The sequence below is a fragment of the Carcharodon carcharias genome, chromosome 20, assembly GCF_017639515.1.
Source record: "Carcharodon carcharias isolate sCarCar2 chromosome 20, sCarCar2.pri, whole genome shotgun sequence".
NCBI lineage: Eukaryota > Metazoa > Chordata > Chondrichthyes > Lamniformes > Lamnidae > Carcharodon > Carcharodon carcharias.
The window spans coordinates 29,989,289-30,013,104 of record NC_054486.1 but is presented as its reverse complement, the minus strand read 5'-3'; the positions used below and the strand labels follow the sequence as shown (position 1 = coordinate 30,013,104).

Sequence of the window (23,816 nt, the reverse complement as noted above, 5' to 3'; positions counted from 1 at the left end):
AATGGCGGAGCAGACTCGAAGGCCCAATGGCCTACTCCTGCTTCTGTTTCTCATGATCTCATAATCATAGAGTCTTATAGCACAAAGGGAGGCCATTCAGTCCAACGTGCCAGAGCCGGCTCTCTGACTGAGTTATCCAACTAGTCCCGCTTCTCTGTTCTTTTCCCATAGCCTTGTATCGAAAAATGAACTCTGTTACAAGCGTGAGTGTGTGCCTACAATTCACCCTGATATCAAGTCTCCCCTTCACAAGTTAATTTAGATTTAAAATGATAAAAGTATTCAAAAGTGTAAATACAGATCAGCTATTTCTTCTGATGGTGAAATCCCAAAGGGATCTGTTTTGCGGCCTCTTTTCTTTAATACCCAAAAACGATCCAGAGCTAGGAGTCACAAGCACAATGGTTAACTTGCAGATTATACAAAACTGGTATAAAGGTGGTAGATATCAAAGCTGAATAGGATAAACTACAGGAGGGTGTGAATATACTTAGGAAATTAGGCAAGCAGGTGCCAGATTAAATTCATTGGGAAATGCAAAGTGCTTCATACAGGGACAAAAATATCCAGGAAAGACTAAGACTGCTCAGGATGGGATATTGCAGCTATTGAAAGCCTACAGAAAAGAGAAACCAGAATGATTGAAGGGTTGGAGGAATTGGATTGCGTAAGAAGGCCATATTCTCAGTGGAAGATTAAGAGGGGAAATGATTACTATTTTTAGGATTCTAAAGAGTCTAGATAAATGCAGAATGTGACAGTTGTTCCATCTTGTCTAGAACCAGAAGAAGGATCTGCACTTGAAAGGGGTAAATTTATAATTTGAATTTAATGAGTAACGGTCAATCTTTGTAATGAGTTTCTAAGGGAGATGGTGCAAGCAGTTAGAATAGCTGGATTTTCAGAAAATAAATTTTGGGATACAAGTAATTTGAGGCATGACAGCTGAACAACAGGTTTATTGACCTATAGTATCAAAAACTTTCCACCACCAGCAAGTTTTCCTAACCTCATGTCTGGGTCTTACATTGCAAACCAATTGATTAGTCAGGTCAACAACTCCATTGTCATTTGACTATCAGGATGATAAAAAGCAAACTAAATGGATCTCGGTCTTTTTAATTCAGTAATTCATAAATTCCTAACCCAGAACAAAGGGGTACAGCCTTAAAATTAGAGCAACTCCATTCAGGAATGAGATCAGGAAACAACTGTTCATATTAAGGTTAGTAGAAATCTTGAACACTCTCCCACAAAAGGTTGTAGATCTGGGATAATTGAAATTTTCAAAACTTAGATCAATGTAAGATTGTCAAGGAATATGGCCTAATGGTAGGCAGATGGAGAAACGCTACTGATCAGCCTTACAGGGAGTTAATGGAGATGAGGTACAGATTAGCCATGATCTAACTGAATGGTAGAAAAGACTTGAGGAATGAACGAACTCGTCTTATTCCTGTGTAATTTGCATCATCATGTAAAATAAGGAAGTTTGTGTTTGTGAAGTGTTATGTTGGAAGCAAATCAGTTCTTTTTCACAGGGTGGAATAGTATTGTTGATCTATTGACATAATGTGTTGCTTTTCAAGTGCACAGTTCCAGCAAATAGAAAAATGTGACTTTCCTCCACAAACATGCACTGCCCACTTTAAAAGGGGCACAAAGGGTTAAGTTATGGGGACAGGCTGCATGGGCTGGACTTGAGAATATAGTAGGCTAAATGGTGATTTAATTGAGGTGTTAAAGATGAGTTGATAGTTTCTCTCTGCCCACCCTATCTGCTGGGAGAGTGCAGAAAAAGGGACCATAACCGTAAAATTAGAGCTATGTCAGAGAAAGGTGATGTCAGGAAGCATTTCTTCATGCAGGGGGTAGTGAAAGTCTGGAACCCCCACCCTCCTCCTCCCCTCCCACCTCAGAAAGAAAGCTTGGAGCTGTAGGTCCATTTGAAATTTCAAAACTACAATTAACAGACTTTTGTTACGCATGATATTAAGGGTTAGAGAATTAAGTTTGGTAAATGAAGTTACCGATCAGTCATGATCTCATTCAATAGCAGAAAAGGTTCACAGGGCTGAATGACCCACTCCTGTTTCCATTTTCTATGGCCATGCCATCAGCAAAAGGATTCAAGTGTAAGGAGGAGAACATTGGAGGATGAAGTTTCCCTGTCTATTGTTCTGCATTTCCTCTTGGTAGTTCCCAGAAATTTGGGAATAATTAGCTGCCAACATACAGATGGGTACTTGAAATAGACAAGCAGCAGAGATGGATCAAAATGCACTAAAAATGCTTCTGCTAGTTCTAAAAGCATTGTGAGCCTCAAGCTGAATATCACTCTTATTCCTGTGAGATAGAAGATCTTCCTTCGCCCATTTCTTTGGAGACCAATTGAGAATTGGCGTTACAATGTGCCTGACGCTGCAGATTTTTGCCCCCTTCTCCTGAAGGTGCCAACTCCTTACTGGCCATGTGAAAATGGAAGGTTTTTGAAATATTTTGGGGAATATTGTGTTATTCTGTAAAGAAGGCTGGGTGTCTTTGTGTGTGTGTGAGACTTAATTAAGCTGGGCAAGATTTTGATAGGAGTCAGTCTGCCTGGGGCTTTCGAAACATATTTCATTTATTTGTGTTACTGCCCTAGGTCTAGTTACAATTTTCCGGCCTAAATACTCATTAATAAACCACTTTTCGTGCTTTTGGTGACCAGGTGGTTAGGATGCCGTTGGCCTGCCTAAGGCAAATTGGCATTCGTGTTCAATATATAAAGGCTTTGTAATATACCACCATTGTCTAGCAGTTATAATTCGTGTGAAATCTTAGGATTTGTGATTATCCATAACTTTAAGGACATCTTCCAGTATCGAAGGTCCCAAATCCACCTTAAATGAAAACAAGGATTCTGATGGACCTAACAGAGACTCGTACACCGTTGTCTCAGCTGGGCATTGTCGGCCTTCAAAGTCTTCATTTTGTTGCTGGTTTTCATCAACTGTCTGACTGTCGCAAGGTAATACGTCCTGTAAAGCCCCTGATGGGATGTGCTGCAAGGTGGTTGAATGAGCAGTTGGTGGTTTATTATACGTAGTTTTGTTGGTGACTGGCATGGGATTGGCACTTGCAGCAGCTGAATCATCAGACACTTCTAAGTGTAGTCGAGGCGGTTTTGGGGGTGCCCTGCTGTCTGACTCTTTTGATGTACTCAAGGTTGGCAGCAGGTCACGTTGGCCCTGGAGGAAAGACATGTCACCGAATGTGTCACTCTCTCCACTCTTGCCAATATGCAATCTGTGGCAAAAATCTCCAAGTGGGGGGCTGATCATGTCTGCTGACAGGACGTCCCGCAGTTTCACCTTCTTGCTCTTTTTTGGAGACCCAGTTTTGAGGTAGATGGGTGTTTTGACAGACATTTTCTGATCGCCCTACAGCTTTCTCCTGCAGGCTTAGAAGGTTCAATTACTGTAGAAGGGAATTTGAAAAGGCTGAATAACCTGGTGGAGTTGGCTTCTGATGGCTTAGTCCTGTAGAAATGGAAAAAGAATTCTTAAATACATGATTCATTATGACAAGGGATAGTGGTAAATCCAAAATGAATTGAACTCAAGATGTGCCTGACACTGCAGATTTTTGCCCTCCTCTCCTGAAGGTGTGTGTGTGTTGTGTATGTGTGACTTAATTAAGCTGGGCAAGATTTTGATAGGAGTCAGTCTGTCTGGGGCTCTCGCAACATGAAAAGGTTCAAGGTTTTAAGTTTGAGGTGCAAGTAAATAGGTTAGATTTAACATTGCATTTTTAGATAAGTTGGGAGGTTGTTCGAATTTCAAAGGGGAACCAGAGGTAACAAGGAAAATGTTTGCATCTTGCAGGAGTCCATAGGTAAATAGTAGTGGGGATATTATATTTTTATTGATCCAAAAGCAAAGACAAGATGACAATATGAAAGATCTTATAGTTGGAAGGGTTTGAGTTTCAAAGGGGTGTGAGAACAATGAGACTGAGATAAAAGGGGGAAGTATATTAGAGTTACTGTGACTAGCTGGTTTTTTTTAGCTATTGAGCTGGAGAGATCGCTATATAGCTATTAAGCTGGAGATGGCTGGAGATAGCTGGAGCTGTCTGAGCTGTTGAGAAGTCTTGGACTGCAGCAAACAGTTTTATTCTGAAGTGGATTCCATACCATAAAGTGGAAAAGGGTAAAGGTCATGTGGTACACCTTTATTGAAGCTACAGCAGTTTGCCTTGAGTGATATTACTGGATTTTTCATATTTAAACACCCATAAGGGAGTGTTGCCTGGAAGGTGTTTACTTGTGGGTTTGACCAAGTAAGAGTTTTTTAAGATTTGTAAGACTAACCTTAATTGTGCAACTGTAATCTTGTGTGCTTAAGTTTTCTTTTATTCTTGTTAATAAAACTTTTACTTTTCATTTTTAAAAATCCCAAAAGTGTTACTGGACCTCTTACTGCTGAGATCGGTATGTCGTCTTCTCATTTTCAAAAAAAGGGGTTGTGGCCTGTAAGCCAATTTTCCCTCTAGGATTTGGTTTGTGCAGTAATTGACACCGGCTGTGGTCATAACAGTATGTTTCAGTCACATATCAAGGCCGTGCACTTGCCAATTAAGTTTTCAAGAGAGCAATTCAGACTATTATTCTGGATTTAAATCTATGCAAGGATCAAATACTAAAGCCCCTTTCTCGTTCTCCTTGCCCACCCCACTCTAATTAATGTTAAATTCCAAAGCAGTTTATAGAATCATGGAGGTCTACAGCACAAAAAAAGGCTCTTTGGCCCATCAAGTCTGCGCTGGTCGAACAAGTACCTAACTATTCTAATCCCATTTTCCAGCATTAGGCCCATATCCTTGTATGCCATGGCATTGCAAGCGCACATCCAAATACTTCTTAAATGTTATGAAGATTTCTGCCTCTACCACCCTTTCAGGCAGTGAGTTCCAGATTCCCAGCACCCTCTGGGTGAAAAAATTCTTCCTCACATCCCCTCTAAACCTCCTGCCCCTTACCTTAAATCTATGTCCCCTGGTTGTTGATCCCTCCACCAAGGGAAAAGTTCCTTCCTGTCTACCCTATCTATTTCCCTTATAATTTTATACACCTCAATCATATCCTCCCTCAATCTCCTCTGCTCCAGGGAAAATAACCCCAGTCTATCCAATCTCTTCTCACAACTAAAACTCTCCAGCCCAGGCAACATCCTGGTAAACCTCCTCTGCACTCTCTCTACTGCAATCACATCCTTCCTATAATGCAGATTCCAGAACTACATGCAATACTCTAGCTGTGGGCTAACCAGCATTTTATACAGTTCCAACATAACCTCCCTGCTCTTATATTCTCTGCCTTGGCTAAAAAAGGGAAGTATCCCATATGCCTTCTTAACCACCACATCTACCTGTCCCGCTACCTTAAGGGACAGGTGGACATGCACACCTAGGTCCCTCTGATCCTCAGTACTTCTCAGGGTCCTACCATTTCTCTACAACTGGGATAGAAAATATTCCCTTGGCTCTACTACTGAGTATAACTCTTATAAACTCGCTCCAGATACCAGTCCCAAACCTGTAGCAGTTTTAGTGTTGCGCACCACTAAACCTTTCAGCTGGAATGAGGCAGTTGCACAGGAGGACTGTAAGTAGCTTTCCATACTGATGATGTCTGTTGCCAGATAAAATTAAATGAGATCAAAGGATGTTTGGGACATCAAATCAAACTGTTCATTCATCCGTGAAACCAGAATTATACTCCAGGACAGGAAGGTGTACTGTGCAACTACAGAAAATAGCAAAGCCCCAAAAATGAGATACAGGCATGAATCTGATCAAAGATCAAATGTGTTCTAAATACCATACAGTACAGAAGGGTGCCATTTAGCCCATCATACCAGTACCGACTCTTTGGTAACACTATCCAATTAGTCCCATTCCCAGGCTCTTTCCACATAACTTTGAAAAGGGAATTGGATAAGTACTGAAAAGCAACATTTACACAACTACTATTGAGTCTGGTTCCACCATTCTTCAAGCAATACATTCCAGATCATCAACGACTCATTGGCAAAAAAACCAAAAGCAACACAAACACCTTAAGTCTGTCTCCTCGGGTTACAGATCCTTCTGTGACTGGTAGCAAGTTTTCCTTCCTTACACCACCAAAACAATTTATGATTTTTTAACATCTCTATCAAATTTTCTCTCGACCTTCTCTGCTCTAAGAAGAACAACCCCAGCTTCTCCAATTTCTCCACATAACTGGTACTATTCTAGGAAATTTCTTCTGCACCCACTCTAAAGCCTCACTGTCCTTCCTGCAGTGTGATATCCAGAAATAAACACCTGGGAATTAATGATACATGAGTGAATTACAGGTATAAATTTAATTGGGATGCAGATACTTAGAAGTGAGTTATTATAATTTATCTCATTGTTAAACAATGGGAGGAACGAAGCCTTTCCCTTTGAACCCCCTTCCCAGCCCCTCTCCATTCCCCTCACCCCATTAAACACCATTCCCTTGCCACCAATTCTATTCTCTTCCTTTTCTGTTGTCTCAGGCTGTTGTACTTGACACTGAGCTGAGTTTCCAATACAATATCCTCTCTGTTACGACCACCTATTTCCACCCCCATAATACCGCCAGCCTCAGCCTTGCCTTAGCCCATTCGCTACTGAAACTTGCGTCCGTGCTTTTGTCAATTCCAGACCAGACTATTCCAATCTCTTCCTGGCCAGTCTTCTATCTTCCACCCTCCATAAACTTCAGCTGATCCAAGCCTGCACTGTTGTATCCTAGCCACACAGACTCCCATTATCATCCTTTTCACTGACATGCATAGACTCCCAGGCTCCCAGTGCCTCCAGTTTTAATTTCTCATCCTCATTTTCAAGTCCCTCCATGATCTCACCCCTCCCCATCTCTATTATCTCCTCCAACTCTGACGCCTTACACATCCCTCAATCTATTTGCCCCAACACTTGCAGCTATGCTTTCAGCTATCTAGGCCTCACATGCTAGAATCCCCTCTCTAAACCTCTCAGTCTCCCTCTCTGCTTTTTAAGATCTTCCTTAAAACGTGCCTGTTTGACCAAGTTTTAAGCCTTGCCTTCTAAGATTTCCTCCTTTCACCAGCATTTTTTTTTGCCCAGTTACTCTTCTGAGAAGCGCCTCAGGACATTTTCCTATTTAGAAGAGGCATAGAAATGCAAGTAGTTGGCATTGCAGATTGGGGGATCTTTTTGTGTGCAAATTGTCTCCCTGCACTTCAAAAGCACTTCATTGATTGTTAAGCACTTTGGCACTTCATGAAGATGCCAGAAGTGCTATATAAATACAAATTTCTTTCTTACACTTTAAATCTAAAAGGCAGGCTCAGAGGGCATGTTTAAATCATTGTTCTCTGATTCCTGAGGTTAAATTTTAAGATTTGTAGTGGCTCCCTGTTATCTGTTCTTTATAACATGTATGCTGCTTTCATTGTGTTTGGGTTTGTGTGCTTTTGTGTCCACAGTTGCTGACTTCTGTTGGGCAGTACAGTGCATGCTATTAGTGTCTGATGATTATGGAAAATCAGTGGCATCAATTTCTTTGATGTGGAAATAACCTGTAGCTGGTAACTACAAAATTCAAGCCCGTTATTTACGCTGTTCTCCAAAAATAATTTATATTCTGAAGTAGCTGCTATAAAAAAGAACTGTGAATGCTGGGAATCTGAAATGAAGGTACAAAATGAACAGGTCATTCAGCATCTGCAAGGGAAAAGCATTGTGGGTGTCAAATGGAGTGTCTCATCCGACATCTTAACCCAGCTCCTCCTCTGATGCAGTCTGACCTGCAAATTTCTGGCATTTTCTGCAGTGTCATGCAGTTAGACCTAATCATGGATGACTATTTATTTCAGACAAGTGTGTTTGTATGTGGCTGATATTAATGAAGCTGTCACAGGCAGTGTGCTTGAGAGACTGTGTTGCCTTTTATCACTATCATGTTTAAAGTCTACCACCAGGTGTAGGAAGTCAGGCAGTTGGTTCCCTCAGGATATGACATGGCTTGTGTTGTTGAGTTTGTCGTCACTTTGGATGGACTGTCCCTGGAGTGATGTTACAATCGAGCAACAGAGGGGCAGGAAATGGTGCTTAGACGTCAGGGTGGGAAGGAATGTGTGACTCATATTTTGTGGCCTGTGCTTACTGGCAGCCTTTCACCTTCAGACAGAGCTGGTTTCTTTTACAGAGCTCATCCAGACATGGGAGTCAACCAGTGGAGCTATGATTTCAGTCTAGGTGATGACAACATAGGACTACATTGACTGTAAAGCACAAAAACAAGCCATTTGGCTCAGCCTATCCATGCTGATATTAAAACAGAAAATGATGGGAGAACTCAGCAGGTCTTAACAGAGTTAACGTTCCAAGTCCTTATGACTCTTCTTCTGAGCTCTGAAGAAAAGTCAGATGGACTCAAGATGTTAACTGTTCCTCCTTCCACAGATGCTGCCAGACCTGGTGAGATTTTCTAGCGTTTTCTGTTTTTATTTCAGATTTCCAGCATCTGTAGTACTTTGCTTTTCCATCCATGCTAATGTTTGTGCTGCAAACAAGACTCCTCTCACACCTCTTCAACTCACCCTAACAGCATAACCTTCTGATCTTTTCTCCCTCAAGTGTTTATCTAGCTTCCTTTTAAATATATTGACCAGCTAAACATAGAAAACCAGTAGCACCAGATGAGCTACAGTGTGCACTGACCCACGCCTGTGTTAGTGGGAATGGTTGGATTTGACCAAACTAGGGCTGTGAATTTTGAATATCTGTTTTTAGCCTCTTATCATTTTGTTTATTGTTTGGGCTCATTTGCAGATAATTGATTGTAATTTAAGTCACAGCGAATCCCTCCAGTCCACCCCAGCAGGTGCCTGAGATACAAGACGACTTGCAACACTGAAAAGAATAAACAATAGGCCGAGAAAACTAAACCTATTTTGACATAGCCAGACCATAAAGCCTTACCCCTTCTTCAGTGAAACACTGAAAGATCAATACTGTAACAACACTGTCTTTCAGATAAAGAAGTACTACCCCAGCCCCGCAGCACATCATTCACACTGAAGGACTACGATAAAAAAATACAAACTTTCAAATACCACAGGACATTCTGTGCCAACATTTTCTCAAAACTGTGTAGAATATTTCCAACAATTCAAGGAATGAAAATAGCCAAAGTAGCTAACATGCAAAAGTCAATAAATCCAGAACTGCACACTCCAGGCACCCAACTAGCTGATGGGTGGTACTTAGTACTTACAAAGGAGCAGATGCTAAAGCTAAAAACAAAAAAACTGCGGATGCTGGAAATCCAAAACAAAAACAGAATTACCTGGAAAAACTCAGCAGGTCTGGCAGCATCGGCGGAGAAGAAAAGAGTTGACGTTTCGAGTCCTCATGACCCTTCGACAGAACACTAGCTAAAGCTAGTCTGCACTGAAGCTGGTGCTGACACCTCGAATTGAAGCTGTGCAGTGCTGGTGCTGCGGAGCGTGCTTTAATTGCTACTCAGCTGTTTGGGAATCATCATCTATCCTGAACAGTCATGAGGTCAGAGAAAAGCTGCCTCAGGAAATCCAAACTGTCCCTCTGCTCCTCTCTCCAGAACACAAATGATGTGAAAGAGTACAAGTTGGTGAGTGTTCCATTTTAAGTGGCCTGTACCCGGGGTTTATTGGGCGAAAGCAGCTGTGTCCTTTTTTTATACTTTCATCTTTTGCCCCATTTATCCGCCCTCCTCCCTCTACTCCCTGCATAAAGCCTGAGTAAGCTCACTGTTAGGCATCCACCTATACCCCTTTTGAGACTAGAAAGAAGTTGTGGCCAAGACTTGTTTTGTTTTTACTCTCGCTTTATGTGGCGAACTCCTGACCTCAGCTGAGCATGCCCCACATCAACACATTTGAGATTCAATGGGCTGGGGGAGTTGCAGTCACATTGTCCAGTCTCCACTCAGTTCATAGACACTGGGGCTTCTTAGCAATGCTTATTTCTTTAATCTTTACGTGATTTGCCTTTACAATCTGGCAGGTCCTATCATCTAATATATTATATATCTGGTCCTGTATTGTGTGGTGAGTACTGATATGGGTAAAATGTGCTGAAGAAGTTCCCATTTTCCTAAGGAAGATTCGAGCAAGTAGTTGCAACTCCAGAAATGAAACATCAGATGTCCTACACCCCCCACCCATCACCCACAGGCTTTAAATACACGGGGACTGGTGCAAGTTTTGCAAGAAACGCAATGATGAAGCATAACTGAAACACTCAAAAGGCAGGAAGAATAAAGGTTAGATAGAGACCTGGGTATTGTACCCAAAGAGGCTTGTAATTTGGGCACAAACCAATTATTTGGCATAAAAGAATTACAGGTAATTTTGGGCCTAAGTGACCTACACATCTAACTACATTACGCACAAGTCTCCTCAATCTTTTGCGTCCAAATATCAAACCACAAAACTGGTTACACCTCCATTCTCAAATGCAAATATATCCAGTTGTTCAGGGGGAGGCCTTTCAAGGCTGTGACTGGCTTTTCAGGTGCAGCAGGAATGAGTATTTTTTCTATTCTTTAAATTGCAAGTTTTGAGCGTTGTTTAAAGATTTATTTTGACTGAGACCTCTATATTTGTTTCTTGGATGGATTTTTATGGAAAAGTATAAATCGTATTAAAACTTGAAAAGCTTCAGGATTGTAGGTTCTTATGCTGTTTCTGAGGTGCTTGAATGGTAATAAAATGAATTTAAAATTTAAGTTTTCATACTTAAAGAAGAACAATATATGGTCTGGGTTTGGTGTTTCCTTCAGTCCCAATTGTTTATGCTGATTTCTGCCCATTTTGAGTTCAAATGTATGCCGATGAACTTGATAACAACAAAGTGGATGCAACATTGGGTGCGTTTGTGGATTTAATATCATGGTTGCACCCTAGGAAGAAACACAAGGCAGAATAAAATTCCTATTACATTGTTCCATCAAAGATTCTCAGGGCAGGTACAGCAAGGGATAGATTCAGAGAAAAGCTGATCCCTCATCAAGCAGTCCCAGATCAGATGTTAAATGTGGAGTAAAGTTCCTTCTACTCTGTCTTGTCAAAATCAGCTTAGTTATAGCATAAAGCACCCTCCCTCAAGCAGCCCCTAAGTCAGATACAATACAGCTAGATGCTGAGTAAAACTTTATAGCCACAGTCCCAGAAAGATATATGGTACTGCAATTTTTTTTTCATTTCCCACACCAATCTTCCAATTGGTGCTACTTGAACTGCCCTCAACTACTACATAACCGACAGGCAAAACTTAGTTCACGTGGTCTCCTCAGATGGATTACGCAAATGAGACTTTCATCCAATCACTCTAGGATAATTATTCCAGGAACCATAGGTGAAAGGCCAGTGACTAACAGATTCTACCGCCCCAGTTCCTAATATAATTCATATTCTGTAATCAAAATGCACATTACATAAAACCAGCCAGTGCATTGCCAAAGTGCTGACTATTTTAAAGTGCCATGCACTGACTATTTATGTAAGATGTGCTGTGTGATTCAGTAACCTGCGTTGACTGTATGATGAAGTAACATGAGCTAACTGTGTAACAAGTGTGTTTTCCTAGCTGCCGATTCCATTCTTTCCCCCGCCCACTGTCTCAGGCTCACCCAGACTATTCCCAGACTTGGCATTTACTTTGATAATCTCAATTTCTGTCTTCATATCCTCTTCATCATCCCATCTCTTCCTTATTTCAGCCCAGTAATTGCTGAAAATTTATTCCAAAGACTACTATCGCCCATCTTTCATAAACTTGAGCTCATCCAATACTCTACTGCCCCTTTCCTATGCCACTTACCCATCAATCCTGTGCTTTCTGACCTCAGTGCAACATGTGTGAACATGTATACAAAAGTCTAGTTATTGTATATTGGATAACAACCTTGTGAAGATTGATAGAGATGTAGAGCAAGAGATGGATAGTATCTTAGCTTAGCTGTCGCCAACTCCTTTATCCAAACCAACCTTACTATGCTGTGTCACTCATTAAAAAAAGTCTGAGAGAAAATGAAGAAACAGAAGAGTAGAGATCAAGAAAACAAGCACAATTTAGTCAATGTATGTGTGTGTGTATGTAATTACTAGAATATATCCATAATATATTTTTAAAAACACCTGTTAATTTTTTCTGTTATAAATTCCTATGTACACCTTTATATTGGGAACTGCCTACATAAACTTATCACACTGTAATTGCGCACTTGTCACACTGTAATTGCACCCTCAACAAATTGGAGGCACCACAGCACTACTTAGAGGGTGCAAATGCAGGATTCTTGTTTGTTCTTAAGATGCAAGCGATGCTGGCAGATATTGACCCTGGTGCTAGTGGATGAATTACATTATATATCCGAGTCAGCATGGTGTGTGCCTTGGAGGTGTTGGCGTTCCCATGACTGGTACTGCTCTTGTTCTTGCATGTGGTAGAGGTCACAGAGGGAATTTCTGTTAAAGTAATCTTTGAGTTGCTGCACTGTATCCTGTAGATTGTGCATAGTCCAGGCACAGTGCATTTGGGAGCGAAGAGGATAGGTATCAAGTTCAGGAGCTGTGGCTCAGTTAGTGGCACTCTCAGCTCTTGAGTAAGCAGATTGTGGGTTCAAATCACACTCCAGGGACTCTAGCAAAAATCTAGGTTGACACTCCAATGCAGTACTGAGAAGTGCTGGACTGTCGGAGGAGTTGCCTTTTGGACAAGACTTCAAACCATAGTGCTCTCCAAAGTGGATGTAACAGATCCTAGTGGCACTATTTCAAAAAGCAGGGGAGTTATACCTGGTATTATGGCCAATATTTATCCCTCATTCAACATCACTAAAACTGATTATTTGCTATTTATTACATCGCTGTTTGTGGGAGCTTGCTGCACATAAATTGACTACCACGTTTCCTGCATTGCAATAGTGACTATCTTTCAAAAGTACTTGGCTGTAAAACACTTTCTGATGTCCTGAAATCATGAAATATCCTCCATAAATGCAAGTTTTTTTTACTGGTAGCATCCCTAATGAAGTCAACACATCTGATCGTCCTAGATGGTGTTGAGTTTCTCTGTGTATCCATCCTCCCAGTAATGAGTATTCCATTACATCCTGAAAATGATCATAGGCAGCCTCCATTATAGATATGGCTATCCATTCACTCATTCATGTGTGCTCTGCCTAAACGCAGGTCCTTGGCTCATTGCCTGCTGATGCTTCATCCTGAGCTGTTTTCTTGCAGTTTTTGTCAGACATGGTTTTCCGCAGGCTGAGGAGGGAGGACCCAAGTCTACTCCCGCCAGAATGTAGCTGGCATTATTTTGAACCACACGTTAGCCTTAGCCAATTAAGCTTCCCATCCCCCCACCAAACACCACCCCCCCCCCCCCCCCCCCCCCCCCCCAGATTTGGACATTGGAATTTATGAATCCAAAAATAAGGACAGAATGTATCATTTGTAAACTGGGGACTGAATTATATCCCTGGTCATTTACTTACCCACGCCCCCCCAACTCCACTTGACCTGAAAACCTCATCTGGACTTGACTTCTCAGGTGATTTGTCATAGTAGGTCAGCAAATAATTTAGAATAATCCAGTCAGGACCTACAGTAAATGTATCTGAACAGCCTCACATCTGCAAGGATGTCACCATGGCCATGTATTTCTAATGGAAATGAGCCACAGCATTAATCTGTCTGCATTTCAGCACTGGTTGGCACTATATTTCGCTCAGAGGGGCCGTTACCTTTGGTGATCACCACGGTTATGTCCTTGGCCCCCTCCTATTTTTCATCACATGCTCTGCCCCCTTCAGTGACATCGTCCAAAATCATCAGATTCCACATGTATGCTGGCGTCACCTGGTTCTACTACGCCACCAGCTCTCTCATGCCATTGACTACCTCTAGTTTGTCATGCTGCTTGTCTGACATCCAGTGCTGGATGAGCCACAATTTCCTCCAATCAAATATCTCTGCCCCTGCCTGAGCCCAGTTGCTGCTGAAGCCCCACCCATGCATCTGTTACCTTAACTATTCCAATGCTTTCCTTGTCAGCCTCCCACTTTGCAACTTCTGAAAACTTGAACTCATCTAAAACTCTGCTGCCTGTAAAAATTGGTGCCCTAAAGTTCACCAATGCTCACTGATCTACATTGACTTGGTCTGGCAACACCTAAACTTTAAAATTCTCATTCATGTGTTGAAATTCCTCCATGATCTTGCTCCTTCCTACCTCTGTAATCTTACTACTTTCTCTGATCTCTGCACCTCACCATTTGTAGCTGTGTCTTCAGCCACGTAGGCCCAAGAAGTGGAATTCATCCTAAACCTCATGTTCACTCACTCTCTCCTCCTTCATGATCCCCTGTAAAACATGCCTATTTAACTAAGTTTTTGGTCATCTATTCTAATAGCTCCTTTTTGGCTTGATGCTAATTTCTGTCTGTTTACACGCCTGTGAAATATCTTGGAATGTTTTCCTATGTTAAATGCATTATATAAATGTTATATTGGCATTATCCAGTATTTGCACTATTTAACTTCCATGCGAGCAATTACTTCTCCTCATGGATTTTAGATGCTGAATTGCAAATGCAATTGACAATTGCAGATGAGATCACTAAATTGTTCTATGTCATCAGCTACCGGGTTTAAAAGTAAAAAATAGCACTGAGGGTTGGGATTATTGTGTGGTGCTCCTAATTCTTCTTCTGGATTGCTCCCACCTTTACCACCAGCAGAACTTCACTCTAGTACTATGCCGAATGGTCTACAGGCACAAAAATAATGCTGTCGGCCTTCATTCATGGTTCATATTTCATGAAATTTTCACCCCCCCACCATTTATTGAAATCTCAGCTACATCACTGGCCTGTGACTGTTTCCGGTGTCCAGGTATGTGGAGTCGAGCATTTTGGGTGTAAGTGAAGCTGTTTGGATTTATTGGTTTCAAGAAACAGACCTGAGCCAGCTCAGTGTTGAAAAAGTCATGCCTGTGAGGATGTCACTGTGACTTTGTACTGTAATATTAAGGATAAAGACTGAACTGTGCCAACAAAATGCTTTCAGACCAAATGGAAATGTGTTAAAATTTGTAAAGTCACTAACCTGTTTTCCGCGTTGTCTGTCTGGTGTGTTGTGTCAAGGTGAATGGTGCTGCTATTTTGAGCTCACTGCTCCCAAATCACACTGCTTTGGTGTCCTAAGCATACTCTTGCTGTAATTTCCTGACTCTCCTTTTCTCCGACTATAGCTACAACTCCAGAGCTCCTTCTTATAGTTCTGTTGAGTGGATGTTGCTCAATTATTTTGTGGCGAATCAAAGTCAATCATTGCTTAGCTCCTGAAGCGACATAAAGCAGGCAAACCAGTATAGCGAGAACAGGTTTTACACTTGAGTGTGTATCTAATCAGGAAGTTGCACAGAGACCTGTGAATCACATCTGATCCACCCACAACTGACTGGAATAGTTCAGTCAACGACCCAAACTTTTAACACTGCTAAGGTCCAGTCATGTACACTTTACTGGATGGACTTCACTGAGAAAGAAGTATGCTATTGTTTAGAACAGAGGACCTTTATGTGAAAGTAAATTTGCTGCAGTGCCCACAGCAGTGTAGTTATAAACCCCAGGTAGTGTCCACAGCAGAACAAAAACAAAAATACCTGGAAAAACTCAGCAGGTCTGGCAGCATCTGTGGAGGGGGACACAGTTAATGTTTCGGGTCAAAATGACCCTTCAACAGAACTAAGTAAAAATAGAAGAGAGGTGAAATATAAGCTAGTTTAAGGGGAGGGTAGGACAAGTAGAGCTGGATAGAGGGCCAGGATAGGTGGAGATAACCAAAAGATGTCACAGACAAAAGGACAAAGAGGTGTTGAAGGTGGTGATATTACCTAAAGAATGTGCTAACTAAGGGTAGAAAGCAGGACAAGCAAGGTAAAGATAGCCCTAGTGGGGGTGGGGTGGGGTGAAGGAATCGAAAAAGGCTAAAAGGTAGAGATAAAACAATGGATGGAAATACATTTAAAAATAATGGAAATAGGTGGGAAAAGAAAAATCTATATAAATTATTGGCAAAAAAGGGAGGGGGAAAGGAAAGGGGGTGAGGATGGAGGGAAGAGTTCATGATATAAAATTGTTGAACTCAATATTCAGTCCGTAAGGCTCTAAAGTGCCGAGTCGGAAGATGAGGTGCTGTTCCTCCAGTTTGCGTTGAGCTTCACTAGAACAATGCAGCAGACCAAGGGCAGACATGTGAGCATGAGAGCGGGGTGGTGTGTTGAAACGGCCAGCGACAGGGAGGTCTGGGTAATGCTTGCGGACAGACCGAAGGTGTTCTGCAAAGCGGTCACCCAGTCCGTGTTTGGTCTCACCAATGTAGAGGAAACCGCGTTGGGAGCAACGAATGCAGTAGACTAGATTGAGGGAAATGCAAGTGAAATGCTGCTTCACTTGAAAGGAGTGTTTAGGCCCTTGAATGGTGAGGAGAGGGGAAGTAAAGGGCCAGGTGTTGCACCTTCTGCAGTTGCATGGGAAGGTGCTGTGGGAGGGGGTGATGGAGGAGTGGACCAGGGTGCCACGGAGGGAACGATCCCTGCGGAATGCCGCCCTCCCAGAAACATGATAGAGTCCCCCTTGTCCTCACTTGTCACCCCACCAGCCTCTGCATTCAAAGGATCATCCTCCGCCATTTCCGTCAACTCCAGCATGCTGCCACCACCAAACACATCTTCCCTTCACCCCTCCCTCGGCGGCATTCCGCAGGGATCATTCCCTCCAGGACACCCTGGTCCACTCCTCCATCACCCCCTACACCTCAACCCCCTCCCACAGCACCTTCCCATGCAACTGCAGAAGGTGCAACACCTGCCCCTTTACTTCCCCTCTCCTCACCATCCAAGGGCCCAAACACTCCTTTCAAGTGAAACAGCATTTCACTTGCACTTCCCTCAATTTAGTCTACTGCATTCGTTGCTCCCAATGTGGTTTCCTCTACGCAAACTGGGTGACCGCTTTGTAGAACACCTTCGGTCTGTCCACAAGCATTACCCAGACCTCCCTGTCGCCGGCCATTTCAACACTCCACCCTGCTCTCATGCTCACATGTCCGTCCTTGGTCTGCTGCATTGTTCCAGTGAAGCTCAATGCAAACTGGAGGAACAGCACCTCATCTTCCGACTAGGCACTTTACAGCCTTCCGGACTGAATATTGAGTTCAACATTTTTAGATCATGAACTCTTTCCTCCATCCTCACCCCCTTTCCTTTCACCCACCCCTCTTTTCTCCAATAATTTATATAGATTTTTCTTTTCCCACCTATTTCCATTATTTTTAAATGTATTTCCATCCATTGTTTTATCTCTACCTTTTAGCCTTTTTTGATTCCTTCACCCTACCCCACCCCCACTAGGGCTATCTGTACCTTGCTTGTCCTGCTTTCTACCCTTAGTTAGCGCATTCTTTAGATAATATCACCACCTTCAACACCTCTTTGTCCTTTTGTCTGTGACATCTTTTGGTTATCTCCACCTATCACTGGCCCTCTATCCAGCTCTACTTGTCCCACCCTCCCCTTAAACCAGTTTATATTTCACCTCTCTTTCTATTTTTACTTAGTTCTGTTGAAGGGTCATTTTGACTCGAAACGTTAACTGTGTCCCCCTCCACAAATGCTGCCAGACCTGCTGAGTTTTTCCAGGTGTTTTTGTTTTTGTTTTGGATTTCCAGCATCCGCAGTTTTTTGCTTTTATCTTAGTGTCCACAGCAGTGTAGATATAAACCTCAGGCAGTGCCCACAGCAGTGTAGATACAAACCCCAGGCAGTGCCCACAGCAGTGTAGATACAAACCCCAGGCAGTGCCCACAGCAGTGTAGATACAAACCCCAGGCAGTTCCCACAGCAGTGCCCACAGCAGTGTAGATACAAACCCCAGGCAGTGCCCACAGCAGTGTAGATACAAACCCCAGGCTGAGATAATAGCAGTGTAGATACAAATACCAGCAGTGCCCACACAGTGTAGATACAAATCCTGGGCAGGGCCCACAATATGGCAGATACAAATCTTGGAGTGTTCTCTCCTCTTGCCCAGAAGAGCTGATAATCAAACCTGCTCCTCTGCCCCTCCCTGTAAAATTGGTTTCATGCAAAGCTGAACAGAAAGGAACCATCTAACCATTTATTCCAAGATGAGATAGTCTTTCAATCATTATGGGCAACAGTGTCAAGGATTGGGCAATAAACCTCATTCTCCATATTCTACCAGTCTTTGGCACTTCTTTTCAAGCTAACACAAATTTAGTTTGCTTTGAAACTCAACATTTCAATGCAACTCTTTCCAAATCCTTTCTGTGCAAAAATGATTAGAAAAACCCTCTCAACGTGACTAGCATTTTCTCATGCTCTCAGAGTGTCCCAAATCAATTCACAGCCATTGCATTACTTTTGACCTGTGGTCATTGTTGGTTACCAAATGTGGCAAACAGTTTGTATTCAGCAAGGTACTGCAAATGAATGAGTGGCCCCAGTTCATCTGCTCTGGTAGTGTTGGTTGAGGGGGAGTGTTAGACTGGACACCATGAGAAACTTTGAGTTCTTTTTCCTATAATCCCCTGGGATCAGATATCTTCCTCTCTTAGGCTATCCCTTGGGGCTGAGGATGACTTGCTTCCACACTAAAAATGAGCACTCGGGTGACTGAAGAATCCAGTGCGTGATCTACAGTCTCTGCCACAGGTGTGGCAAACGGTGGTAGAGGGAACGGGTGGGCGGGTGCCCGGGTTGCCACGTGCTCCTTTCACTGTTGATGCTTGGCTTCAGCTAGCCCTTGGCAATGAAACTCAAGGTGTTCAGCTCCTTCCCAGGTGCTTTCCCTCCACTTCAGGCGGTCTTGGGCCAAGGGTTCCCAGACGTCAGTGAGGATGTTGCAATTTTTCAAGGAGACTTTGAGGATGACCTTGAAGCATTTCCTCTGCCCTCCTAGGGCTTGCTTGCCGTGTCGAAGGTCAGAGTAGAGCGCTTGTTTCAGGAGTCTCGTGTCAGGCATGCGGACAATGTGGCCCTCGCAGCGGAGCAGATCGTGCGTGTTCAATGCTTCGATGCTGGGGATGTTGGCCTGAGCGAGAACACTGACATTGTTGTGCCTATCCTGCCAGTGGATTTTCAGGATTTTTAGAGGCAATGCTGGTGGCACCTCTCTAGAGTTTTGAGGTGCTTGCTGTACCTAGTCCACGTCTCTGAGCCATATAGGAGGGTGGGTATCTCTACTGCTCTGTAGACCATGAGCTTGGTGCCAGGTTTGAGGTCCTGGTCTTCAGACTCTCTCTTCCTCAGGCGGCTGAAGGCTGCGCTGGCATACTGAACCTTGTCATTGATGTCTGCCCTTGTGGACAGTAGGTTCCCAAGGTATGGAAAGTGGTCCACGTTGTCCAAGGCCTCGTTGTGGATTTTGAAAACTGGGGGAGGAGGGGAGGGGGGTGGGGGCAGGTTGGTAATGGACCTTTGTCTTACGGCTGTTTAGTGTAAGGCCCATGCTCTCGGATGCCTCGGTGAAGGTGTTGACGATGGCTTGGAGCTCAGTCTCTGACACAAGCATTGTCTGCATATTATACATCAATGACAAAGAATGGGACGACCTTGGATCTGGCCTGCAGGTGGCGGAGGTTGAACAGGTTCCCGTTTATTCTGTAGTTTAGCTCCACTCCAGCGGGGAACTTGCTGAGGGCGAAAAGGAGCATTGCAGCAAGGAAGATTGAAAAGAGCGTTGGTGAGATGACACAGCCTTGCTTGACCCCAGTCAATGTGCATTGGGTCTATGGTGGATCTGTTGGTCAGGACCACAGCTTGCACGTCATCGTGGAGCATGCGGAGGATGGTGACAAACTTTTCGGGACAGCCAAAATGGAGGAGGATGCACCATAATCCTTTGCAGTTGACAGTGTCGAAGGCTTTTGTGAGGTCAAAGATGGCCATGTACAAGGGTTGATGCTGTTCCCCACATTTCTCTCGCAGTTGCTGTGCAGTGAAGATTATGTCCATTGTGCTCCTTAATGGATGGAATCCACATTGCGACTCTGGGAGGAGCTCTTCAGCCACAGGGAGAAGCCCTGAGACAGCGCGATGACATCAGGACACACACCTGACGTCATCACACGTCATATTACGTCTCCTTAAACCCATCTTCTTAAACCCCTTTTCTCCTGTCCCCTCCACCCTCACTTCCAACATAAGACAACCTTAGTGTCACTAAGATTAAATTCATATGTTTGTTTAAGATCACCTGATCAACTGCCTCTGCCACATGCCTCTTTTCCATCAGCCAACCTTCTTGTAAGGTTGCCCCCCTCCCCACCCTAGCCCTGACCTCGCATCTTTTTGTAATTTCTCTACCATCTCCCCACTTGCCCTCTCTGAGCTCGTTTAGCCCAAGAAATCCACCTCCTACTCCCCTGACACTATTTCCACTAAAATTCAGGTCACCCAACGTCCCCCTTGGTCGCCATGTTAGTTGATATTGTTAGCGGTTCTCTTTCTTCATATGTTGTCCCTCTCTCCTTTAAATTTCCTGTCCCTACCCCTATCTTCAAAAAACAAAGCCTGATCTCACCATCCTTGCGTCCTACCAATCTATATCCAACTTCCCATTCCTCTCCAAAGTCCTTGAATGTGTATTTGACTCTGAAACCTGTACCCATCTTTCCCGGAACTCCATGTTTGAATCCCTCCAATCAGGTTTCTGCCCCTATTGCAGTATCAAAACAACTCTTATCAAAATCACAAATTGCATCACATGTGACTGCGTCAAAGGTAACCTTTCCCCTTGACTTGTCTGCAGCCTTTGACACGGTTGACCACACCATACTCCTTCAATGCCTCTCCACTGTCTTCCAGCTGGGTAGTACTGCTCTCACCTGGTTCAATTCTTATCTATCTAATGATGGCCAGAATATCATTTGCAATGGCTTTCTGTTCCCCCACAGTTCCCACTGGTGTCAATGTTCAGCACCATTCACGACGAATCAGATCCTAAAGCAGCCCATGTCCAATATCCAGGAAAATATCCATGCTTAGGCTGATAAGTGGCAAGTAACATTTCGTGCCACAGAAGTGCCAGGCAATGACCATCTCCAACAAGAGAGAATCTAACCATCTCTCCAACATTCAATGGCATTATCATCACTGAATGTCCCACTGTCAACATCCTGAGGGTTACCATTAACCAGAAACAGAATTGGACTAGCCATATGAATACTGTGGCTACAAGAGCAGGTCAAAAGCTAGGAATCCTGCAGTGAATAACTCACCTCCTGACTCCTGTCCACCATCTATAAGGCATAAGTCAGGAGTGTAATGGAATATTCTCCACTTGCCTGGGTGAGTGCAGTTCCAACAGCACTCAACACCATCCAGGACAAAGCACCCCACTTGATTGGCAGCCCACCCACAAATATTCACTCCTTCCACCACCGACGCATAGTGGGAGCAGTGTGTACCATCTACAAGCTGCAGGAACTCAGCAAGGCTCCTTAAACTGATGCTGTTTGGAAGGTGCTTCCAAACCCACGACCACTACTATGTAGAAGGACAAGAGCAGCAGACACATGGAAATACCACTGCCTGGAAGTACACCTTCAACCCACTCAGCATCCTGACTTGGAAATACATCACCGTTAATTCACTGTCACTGAGTCAAAATCCTAGAACTCCCTACCTAACAGCACTGTGGGTGTATGTATACCACACCGACTACAGCGGTTCAAGAAGACAGCTCACCACTACCTTATCTAGGGAAATTGGGAATGGGCAATAAATGCTAGCCTAGCCAGCGATGCCCACATCTCATGAATGAATAAAAAAAAAATCCTTGGCCCCCTCCTATCACTCATCTAATGCTGCCCCTCGGTGACATCATCCAAAACCATAGTGCTAGTTTTCACATGTACATTGATACTTATCTCTACCTCAGCACCACCTCTCTTAACTCCTCCACTATTGCTAAATTATCAAACTGCTTATCTTATATCCAGTACTGTAAGAACAGAAATTTCCTCCAATTAAATATAGGGAAGACTGAAGCCATTGTTTTCATCTTGCTCTAAACTCTGTTCTCTGGCTACTGTCTCCATCTCTCTCCTTGGCAACAATCTAGGATTAAATCAGACTGTTCACAACCTTGGTGTCACATTAGAACCCAGGATGCACAGTAACCTTATATTGCTGCCATCACTAAGACCACCTATTTTAACCTCCATAACATCACCTAACTTTGCTCCTATTTCAGCTTATCTGCTGCTGGAACCCTCACGCATGCCTGTGTTATCTCTAGACTCGACTGTTCAAATGCACTCCTGGCTGGTCTCTCACATTCTGCTCTTCGTAAATATGAGATCATTGCAAAACTCTGCTGCCAGTGTATTAGCTTGCAGCAAGTCCCATTCCCCTATCAATCCTGTGCTCACTAACCTACATTGGCTCCAGTCAAGCAATGTCTTGACTTTGAATTTCTCATCCTTGTTCCCAAATCCCTCCTTGGTCTCGACCCTCCCTATCTCTCATCTCCTCCAGCCCTGCAACCTTCTATGCTCCTCTAATTCTGGCCTCTTGAGCATCCAAATGAGAAAAACTCTGGGTATTTGATTAGGAGGTTTCTCCCCAATCTAAACTTTGTGAAACACCTGAAGAAAAAACCAGCTATCCCTGGTAAAATCCCTGATTTTAATCGCTGTACCATTGGTGGCCGCACCTTCAGTTGCCTATGCCCCAAGTTCTGGAAAACTCCCTCTCCACCTCTCTGCACCTCTATCTCACTTTCCTCTTTTAAGACACTCCTTAAAACCAAATTCTTTGACTAAGCTTTTGGTCATCAGATTTAATATCTCCTTATGTGTCTCGGTATCATATAATGCTCCAGTGAAGCAGCTTGGCATGTTTTACTATGTTAAAGGCGCGATATAAATATTAGTAGTATTGTTATAAATGATATAATGGGAAGAGCTTCATTTAAACCCATATGTTTTGAATGATTTTCCAGGTTGGGCAATAGAGCTTGAAACAATAGGGACATTCAGACTGGCCAAGGGGAGAGTGAGTGCCATCCCATATTTAACTCTGTAAAGGAACTACCATTTCATCATCATGTCATGCCATAAAAGTTTTAAATGCATAAAATAAATGGCAGCACGTCATAAAGCACCTTGTGTTTGCATAGTTTAAATGGATTCTTAGTTGCTACCAGTAAACTGAATGTGAGAAAAGCAAGTGAAGTGTCTGATTGAAACTCCAGAGCGGCACATGTGTTTTACACTCCTGCGGGTTATGCTTGTTCATCTTCCAGATGGGCACATCTATTAAGCTGCCCACCTCCTGGTTTGCTTAGTAAAATGTGTGAAATTTGACATGGATGCCATCTGAGAAGCTGCCATGAAAAACTTCCAAGTTTGTGAATTTTGATTGGCTGGGAAAACACCCTGCAAACCCAGCTTTTTGCCAACAGAAACCTAGTTTTTTGAATCTCGAAGATGGATGGCAGAAATCCAAAGTCAAAACAAAGGAAGTGAAAGATTTTTTGCTGATTTTTATTTGCAAAGAAGAAAACATTAAGGAAATTAGAATAGATTAGAATAGGAAGAAAAATGTTTTAAAAGGTATTGAAATGGAATAGATGGTAAGAAAGAAGCAAGGAATATGGGTAACTAGAGGCAACTGAGCAAGTAAAAATTAAGCGT

The 23,816-nt window shown here is 43.1% G+C and overlaps 2 protein-coding genes across 3 annotated transcripts in view; one reads left to right on the top strand and one right to left on the bottom strand.

The window, feature by feature from the left end:
• Nucleotides 1-23,816, top strand: part of dnajc17 (DnaJ (Hsp40) homolog, subfamily C, member 17) — a 181,378-nt gene that overhangs the window by 136,938 nt on the left and 20,624 nt on the right. The gene's annotated exons all lie outside the window — the stretch shown is intronic.
• LOC121292723 (cdc42 effector protein 2-like) lies at nt 815-15,329 on the bottom strand. Of its 2 annotated transcripts, none has more exons than XM_041215047.1 (2): nt 15,198-15,329; nt 815-3,521 (listed from the first exon to the last, which is right to left on the bottom strand). In XM_041215047.1, the coding sequence occupies exon 2, from the start codon at nt 3,408-3,410 to the stop codon at nt 2,820-2,822; it is 591 nt and encodes a 196-aa protein (XP_041070981.1). In that variant the 5' UTR covers nt 3,411-3,521; nt 15,198-15,329; the 3' UTR covers nt 815-2,819. The 2 variants fall into 2 exon arrangements, with proteins under 2 accessions (XP_041070981.1, XP_041070982.1); XM_041215048.1 differs by lacking the exon at nt 15,198-15,329 and adding an exon at nt 10,821-10,954.

Bases quoted from the DNA above. Each gene is read 5' to 3' on its own strand.
- LOC121292723 (XM_041215047.1), bottom strand. From the start codon at position 3,410: ATGTCTGTCAAAACACCCATCTACCTCAAAACTGGGTCTCCAAAAAAG.